This window comes from Lingula anatina, chromosome 4 (genome assembly GCF_051362555.1).
Source record: "Lingula anatina isolate TDL-2025a chromosome 4, LinAna3.0, whole genome shotgun sequence".
Lineage (NCBI taxonomy): Eukaryota > Metazoa > Brachiopoda > Lingulata > Lingulida > Lingulidae > Lingula > Lingula anatina.
In genome coordinates this window covers 18151829-18160741 of record NC_141770.1, presented here as the reverse complement: position 1 = coordinate 18160741, position 8913 = coordinate 18151829, and the positions used below count along the sequence as shown (strand labels likewise).

At 35.1% G+C, this 8913-nt stretch overlaps 1 protein-coding gene across 2 annotated transcripts in view; it reads right to left on the bottom strand.

The window, feature by feature from the left end:
• Positions 1-196: 196 nt before the first annotated feature.
• Positions 197-8913, bottom strand: part of LOC106174185 (protein spire homolog 1) — a 51378-nt gene continuing 42661 nt past the window's right edge. For both annotated transcript variants that reach the window (XM_013555613.2, XM_087012178.1), the window contains 7 exons: positions 7240-7343; positions 5612-5711; positions 5325-5482; positions 4023-4157; positions 3602-3703; positions 3260-3357; positions 197-2680 (listed from right to left, as the gene is read on the bottom strand). In XM_013555613.2, the coding sequence (XP_013411067.2) occupies positions 2224-2680; positions 3260-3357; positions 3602-3703; positions 4023-4157; positions 5325-5482; positions 5612-5711; positions 7240-7343 (1154 nt within the window). In that variant the 3' untranslated portion in view covers positions 197-2223. The remainder of the gene's footprint in view (positions 2681-3259; positions 3358-3601; positions 3704-4022; positions 4158-5324; positions 5483-5611; positions 5712-7239; positions 7344-8913) is intronic.

Here is an 8913-nt window from a genome sequence, read left to right as displayed (position 1 = left end):
AAATCTTGCAGGCCGAGCTTGTGTCGCGCATGCGTGGGCTGAAGTTGGGGAGGTTGTCTTCTCTCTATGGTTTCATCTTATACCACCTGCGGAAATGTAGGCTTAAGAAAAATTTTCAAAATAGCTTTCTGAAAGAATTTTTTTTACCCACGAAGACTAGGAGTTCAGTTAAGAGCTATAACATATTATATGTAGCTGCAGTTATCAATACTTGGGCCATCCTTTATTCTTTGTCCAAGTTACAAGTTCTTAGTTTTTAATGTCACTTTCTAATACCTTACCTCAAGAGATAATGCCCTTCTTGGAAATATCATCTCCAAGGGTCCATTGCACAATCAACTTACGACCAAAACTTGATCTAAACATTCAGAAATTTAGTCTACTCTTACCCACAATACATCAGTAGTGGTTAATTTCAATGAAACATGGCGCCTTTTTAAGACAAGAGAGGAACCGTTTTAGATCTTTGACTACTTCACTACGGTGGGCCATTACAGGTCGATATTGAAATAAAGTAGACTAATTTTTTCTTCTAAAAGTCAAGATCTACTAAGGATTGTAAGTTGCACCTGGGACAACTTACTGCCAACTTGAAGCAAATGAAATGTGAATTACGACCAAGTTTGGCTATTGTATTATAACGTGTTAAAATATTCTTATTTTTTGTCATCAAACTAGTTTGCACACTATTATCATTGAAGAAAAAAACAAGGGGAACATTTTTAGACAAATACATAGCAAAATGCCTTATCCTTCTGGTACCATTTGCCTAAGGAAGCTTTAATTATTTAAAATGTGAGTCACTTAAATTCACACCCCAAAAATTAGCTGTACAGTCAACTTGTCCAAAAACAGCTATATAATTTTACCCATTTTATAGTATAGTGATATGAAATAAATGGAAATATACCTAATAAAACTTCACAACCAAATTGAATATAAAAATATATAATTACATAATCAAATATCTTAGGTAAAACAGGAGCCAAAACTCAACAGCCGTGTTTTTAATTTCAAGAGCCGTCCTTTGACGTAGAATATCATTATTACTAACAAATAACACAAATTTAAAGCAAAAAAAGAAAAGAAAAGAAATTGTATCTCTTGTAGAGCATTTGCAAAATCAAAGGTCATGGCTCTTGGAATATCTCAAAGATGGAAAAAAAATAATATACATTAATTTACATTTCTAGCCCTATTTTTGCCAAAAATTTACCCTGCTAGCGCAGTGTTATTAACTAACTTGGCGGAATACGAGTAGCACCCTTACTTTATTATACATGCCAGTATTATTATTATGAACGACATCTCTTCAGGCCAACTAATTTAAAATAATCATAGATAATAATAAACCATCATCACTGTTGCTTTTCACTGTAAGATAATATGGAAGCACATTTTTCCTGTATACACATCAAAAATCATACATACATGAAACATTTACATCATAGACACAATACCTGTATTAATTACAACTTGAGTGTATATTATGTTTTACTTTGAAACCTGTCCAGGTTTTCAATCTCTTTTGCTTCATGTCAAGCAGTTCTTTGTCAGTTACTGTAAAAAGTTGCTAACATACAGATATTAAAAGGGATCTAATGATGTGATGACATTATGTTACACTGTATAGTACTGCCATTATAACAAACTGTCGGTATATATACATCATCATGGTAACACAGACTAAATATGTTGATTTCCTAAGAGGTCATTTTGTTTCTCTCTACTCTAGGATATTCATCTGAAGACAAACAATCTGAATAATACAGGTGAGTTTAAAGTCACATTGGGTCAACTCAACTCCGTGAAAACTTTTTCTGTGAGCAGTATACATCAGTTAAAACCATGCACAGTAAATGTTAACCCTCCTTTCCCTAAAGGTGGTCTTCAACTCTACCCAGCAGGCATGATGGTAGTCGGGGGTCACGGCACACGAAACATTTCAGTCTTTGAGTTAAAACAAGTTGTTTTTTTGTGTTTTTTGTGAAGCCAGCCCCTGAGTGAACACATTTACTGTCACTGGTAGGTTTTCAATTAAATTAATCATAAGATCAATGTTGTGGGTAGTTCCAAAAGAGGTCAACCTAATATGGCTGTAAATGCACCTGAATAATAAAAGCCAGCTGGTCAGCCCTATACAAAATCTACATCAGAAACTTCTGGCAACCTCTATATGACAAGCATTTCACAGAGAATTCCATGTAGCAGCCACATCCAACTCTAAAATTTATAGATTGGCTTCAAATCGAGGTGAAACTGTCTGGAAGGCTTTCGTGATACCGGGTTGGCCGGTTTTGGTGCAGAGGGCGTGGAAGATGACGTCGCAGAAAGCGTTGTCCGACTAGCACGTATTACGTTGAGCACCATTTCTTTACAGTCTCTACAAACGTCCATCATTGGCCCCTGCAATTTTGAGGCATCACCTTTACCTTTGGAGAACTTTCTTGTTAACGACAGGTGTTTCTTGCCGTGATGATGGTGGTGGTTGGTCTTATCTTTGTCCTTGTCATTTGAAAAGATTCTGGACAGTGTTGACCGGCGTGTCTCATGATCCTTGTCTTTGTCCATGATGGTCACCTTACGTGTCAGCGTGGACTTTTTCTCCTTTTGTACTTCATAGCTATGGTGGTCAAATATCTTTTTGTCCAAAACTGGTGAAGGTGGCAGAGAGTAAGTACTAGAAAAATCAGGAAGATTTATATAATAAGTTTAGTACTATAAACAACATAAATTAAACTTGTGATCTCTAAACAAAACTTATAAATAGGCTGAACTGCATTCCACTGATCTTTCTCATTAAAACATTCCTTGGGTGATAGGCCAACCAATTACTGACAAGTGGTAAGTGAAAGACAACTGATGCAGTAAAAAGCTTATAGTAATTGGATGATCTAATTTAATGCACCCCCCCCCCCCCCCACACACACACACACACACACACACACACACGAAAAATAAAACTTAAATTCTTGTAAAACAAGCCCCAGATAAGATGCATTTCACCCCAGCCGGTACACAACAGCACTCTTTTCTCTTCTATAATTTTTCCGCAAATTCTAAGTAATCATTTTTCTTGTTTTGCCATCCTATCACTAATTTCAATAATTTAATTTTGTGACAGAGATGATGTGCTACCAAGCACAAAATGTCTCCTTTGCCTAGGATTTTTTTTATCAAAGTCCATTATAATCTTTTTCTTTTTAACAATTGATCATTGAAACATGTTTCTGTGACATTATAATGCCTTTTAGAATACCTGGTAGTAAACTGTTCTTCTTTCTCCTCTGGACTACTGGAACTAGGGCTAAGTGTATACACAGGGATGTGTTCAAAATGCTCTGTGGGAATACGCATCTAAAAATAATAATAAATTTTTAAAAAATACAATCTAGATTTTAAAAAAACATATAAATTATAATTTTGGATCACCAGGGTCAAAGCTAAATAACACTTAGGATTGTATTTTTAAAAATGAGAGAAATACAACTTTGGTTAAATGTCATGAAACAAATCTATACTGAGTGAATATAAACATATAAATACTTATCATGATGTAAAAATTCTATTCTCTCTTGGTCATGCTTTACATCTAACCTACCTTTTTACTGCATTTGTTGCACACCTTTCTCTTGCAGAATTTGCACTTGACTCCCCAAGGACCAAACATGCCAAACTTTGTCACTCTGCAGGTAAAACAGATCTGAAAGAATTAAGAGCCACACACATGTACTAACGCATTGCATTTGTGAATGCGCTATTGAGAAAAATGCACGTTTGTATAGGCCGATATTGCCATGCCCATATATTTTTCTTATGTCATGCGTAAATTAAACGTGTGTGTATGTGCTCGCGCACGCCCAGGTGCTTGTATCTTTAAGTTTTCCGTCAGTGACTTCAATTCTAAACCTTAATAAAGAGATAGAGATTCTCTGTGGTCTCAGCTAGTTGCAGACCTAGGGGAGCACATGCCTGTGTTCACATAGAAATACATGTGCGTGCACCCATATATCATCACTCACCTTCCCCTTGGACACCTGGTTATACATGTCCATATCAGTCCCGTACAGACACTCTAGTTCTGCCTTGGTCAACACACTCCTGATGTGCATTACTTCATCTATCCGCAGTGACAGACATTCCATGGGATTGGGGACCTGCAACAGCAATGTTCTGGGTGAGACATTGTGACAAAGTGTTAGTTGTGACAGTGAATATAAACATTTGTTGGGTGAGATAACTTATGTTCAGACCAATGCGGGCTTTATTCAAGTGGACTTCTGTGGATTTAACTTGAACAATGTGAAGTAGATCACATTTTTGTCCACATATTTAATCCAATTTCAGGCTACAGAATGGTAATTTTTGTGAAACCTGCCCCTGAAGAATTTGTAACGAGCTGCATTAAAAAATGTGACCTTGAAATCTTTCACCCCCAGCCTCTACCCTTTTCTAAAAAATGGTGGTATTTTTTCTAAATTAACGTGAGGAAAACTCTTCTAAGAAACTATTATACAATACTAATTTGCAAACAGACATCTGTTATCTCTGGCATCAGTGAGCATATTATTACACAAAGGTAAACCCATCTCACAAATTGTTAATAGATGTATGTTTTGAGAACAAGTATGAAGCCATAACTGCATTGAGAGTATAGTTAGTAAATAGTATTAAGTGCAGAGAGCACTTGAATGAATGTACCTCAGCGAAGTGCTTCAGCAGTATATTTGTTACATTTAATCTAAAAGAATACCGAAGTTTGAGTGTGATTAGATTAAGATAGCTAGAGTTGAAGCAAATCTAAGATAAACTCAAACTAGCATACATTTTTTGATTATTTTTTTTTTTTGTCACAAGGATTTAATTTTGGAAGAAAAAAATGAACACTATTCAGCAAAGATCTGTTAGTATTATAGTCAATGACAAATAATTTTGGCATAATTCTGGCCAGACTTATGGCAGCTGCTGCAAATTAGGACAAGGAAACCCACTGCACATTTATGCTAAAATATTATATTGACAGTGTCTAGGCTGGAAAAGAAGCTATTACAAAAGCCTTTGACAAAAGATTTGTATGCTAGCAAGAGAGCTTATCACAAAGCAAGAAAGCTACTCACTGGTAACGCATTAGGAAACCAGTCACATCCTCTCATGCAGTTAGTCCAACTCTGCCGACAGGCGCACACGCTTTCACGGCGCAGAGAATCCAGAGATTTAGTAGTAGGCAAAGAAATAGCATCAAACCCATCACCTTCTTGGCTAGCACTTGAGAGGTCAAGGTCACTCAAAAGGTCAATGTCAACTAAAAGGTCAGGGTCACTTACAATTGTGTCCTGGTTGGTCTGGAGGGGTGCAGGGATGGGAGAGAGGTCTTGGCCCAGGGGCAGTACCTTAGCCAAGGCCCCGGGGCTCTCACATACACTGATACTGTGACGTCTTTCTGGAACATCATTGGCTGATTGGACTGCAAGGTCTAGAGCAACTTGAAGAAAAAACAATGGCAATCAAATAATATCTTTATCCTTTTAATTATATTCAATGATTTAAGTAACATTCCATTCAATTATATCATTTCAACATGCCTGTGTAGTGTATTTTTAAGTTCACCAACCTGTTTTTTGCCATGGCATCATTTGAGAGCTGTTAAGACTAGAGAATTTTTTCTCGCTGCCATCATATCCAGTGTCGTTGTCTTCATCATCTACTTCATCCTGTGAAGTAAAATGAAAGATGTTATTCAAGCTAGGTCAAGGTTACATCAAGTTCATTAAAAGGTCATTGAAAGTTGATTGCCTTGCTCGTGACATTACCGTTAGGGCAAGGTTACTTTAAGACTTAAAATAATAATAATAATAAGAAGAAGAACTAGAAGAAGAAGAAATTCATTGTCAAGGTCACTGAAACAGTAACTTTGCTATCATGACTTCACTGTTAGCAAGGTTACATTTCCAAAATTTGTTCAAAGGGATCATTTATAAAATATGTTTATAGTTTCAGTAGTCTTTACTGATAATTACTTTAAATTTATTCATAGCCCAATTCAGAAACTTTTAATCAATAACTTTGCATTTCAGAACACTTTTACTTTACTTGAGCAAAATAAAAAGCTGTGTCAAGCTTAGCTTAACAGACAGTTTGCAAAGAAGTGTTTTACCAAGAAGGGCTGACCCATCCTCATTGTAAACACAACCATAGTCATCTTTACATCAATCAAACGCCAGACACCTCAAACCAACCTATATAATGTCCATCCAAACTTGACACTAATGACCACAGCATTCCAGACAAGGAATCCCATTAAATAACGCATTAAGCATTTTATTACATTTGGACTACTGTCAAGATCATGATCATAATTTTCAAGTGTTTTAAACTGCCCAACATGGAAACCTTGAGTCTCATCTCCTGTTGGCAGACCTAAGGCTCATCTAAATGCCAGACATGAATTTTATTCTACTTTGAAATATAGGATAATATGAGTACGAGTCCATCCTTCAGAAATATTGCAGCATCTCTATAACTCTGTCAAGAAAGAAATGTTTTAGATTAGAAGTTAGTCTATTGGACTACTACAGCATAACTGTTACAGTAACTGATGAAGCCTAACTGGAAGTAGTCTAAAGAATACCCTAGTGTAGACCAACTATCAGTCCAACAGTTATTTTCTGAAACTGATCCCTGTTGCTAAGTTTGTTGCTAAACACAAGCTATGCATCTCAATGAAGCCCATTTTAAAGGGAAAGGTATTAAGACCCCATTTTGTTACAGATTTAATGGTATCAGGTGCTTCAGACTTGAATAATAATGGGTTTATCACCTGATACGAAAACTCTTAAGGACACCTGTGATATATTTATACATATCTATAGACCAACATTATCCCTGTCAAGCTGAATGTAAAGATGGAATGCGCAATTTCAAGGGTGGGTGTAAAATATTAACTCCAAAAATCTATATGACATTAAGCTTGATCATTGGTCAATTTTCCACAAAACTGTGTGTTGCAGGCCCTCACGCATGTATGCCTGAGTGCATGTAGAAAGAGAGAGAGAAAGATGAAATTCAATGTATTTGTCTGTGTATATGTGTATTCGTGTGTGCTAGTAAATTCCTCTGTGTGCAATTGTGTGTGTGCCAGCATGCTCATTCTACTATATATGATTGTGTGTTCATGAATGTCTGTGCACATGTATGTGTGGGCAAACATGCACATGCATAATTAACTTACAAAAAACTCACCTCTACAGAACTAGTGATCAGAAGGGAGAGATCAGCCTTAATTAGTCTACGTGTAGGGGCTGGGCTGCAGTCAGATTCTGACACTGTTGTTCTGGACGTTTCCACTACAAAAAACAATAAAAATTTTTATTATACATTTAACATCATTAGTATCATTTTTATAACAGAAATTGAAAATAAAATGTATACTGTCACCTGTATATATAAAAATAATTATAAATTATTACTAAGAACAAATTTTATGGTAAAAACTTGGAAATTTAGTCAATCTTGAATATTTTGTCAGAAGACAATTCTCTGCCAAAGTAATTTTTTCAACTTTCATCAAACTTGAAAATGGGCCTCCAGATAATTTTGAAAAGCTTGTCACCTAATATGGCCAAGTCAGTTCCAGGTATTTTAAGATATTAACTAATTTTTAAGTGACAAAATTTTCAAGTTTTTACCATAATATGATAAAACAACAAATTTTAAGTCAATAATTCAACTTTATTTGTATTGCACAGGGGCAGATTTAGGCCATCTTCTGGGTCTTCCGGAAGACGGTCAGATTTTCAAGTTTACATTATCTATTTTTTTTTTTGTCGGAAGACGGTCAAAAGATGGAAGAAGGATCAACAAATATAATATGGAAGACTGTAAGAAAATATCTCTGGATCTGCCCCTGTTGCACACTGTGAAGAGCACACTCAAAGTCCATTCATTAGGCATGGACTTGTGCCAGAATAATCTACTTTCTGAAGATAAAACTGTAAATATATGTCAAATTATTATTGTAAGTCAATCTATCACTTATCTAATCAAAACAATACAATAAAATCAAACGTTTTTACTTTTTTTAAGTTCTTATGGATCTTAGCCATGGTAATGTTTAAGAAAATAAATTCCATAATTTTGTACTCTGTGTTCCCTTTTATCAGTAGTTGGAATAGTCAACTGAATTTTTTTTTTTCGTTTGGTTTTGTTTTTTCTCTTTCTTTCATTGCCCTTCAAATATTTGTTCAAGCAGTCATTTGGAACTTACTTTTCTACTGACCAATCACTCATTTGTTTAAAAAAAACATCCTGCTTCAAAATAAGGAGAAATTATCATTTGTCTCGAGGGCAGAGATCAATCAGATAATAAAGACGACCAAGGTCAGTTCTTTCTGTTGAAAAGGGCAATGGTGCCATCAGTGACTTGCAACTCTCTAGTGAAGGTCAGGGTCACCTTTATCAAAACTGACATATTTATTTTGGGGGTTTGTTTTGCAACAAAACACCTTTACACAGTTGGTGAGTATTCATCTGGATGTGGCAATCTTTCGAGTGGAAAATTCAGAACAAAGCAAAGGGCATCTAAGTCCAATTCATGCATCTGTGCACAAATCTGAGCATCTACTTCGCTTTAACTGGTATCATATTATCAATATAAACTTTGTAACCTCATGACATTTTATTAATGAGAGAAAAATACATTTGATTATCAATGGCCAATCTTCTATTGATTTGGAAAAAATAATATAATTATTTCAATAAAACCAAAAATATGGAAAATAAACCACAGCTCACACATTCTTATTTATTTTAAAAATCAATCATAAACTTATATTAAATTTAATTAATTTGTATATTATTAATTATCCTTTTTCTTTATTCATTAATTCATTAATTAGTATCAATTTTTTTCATAAT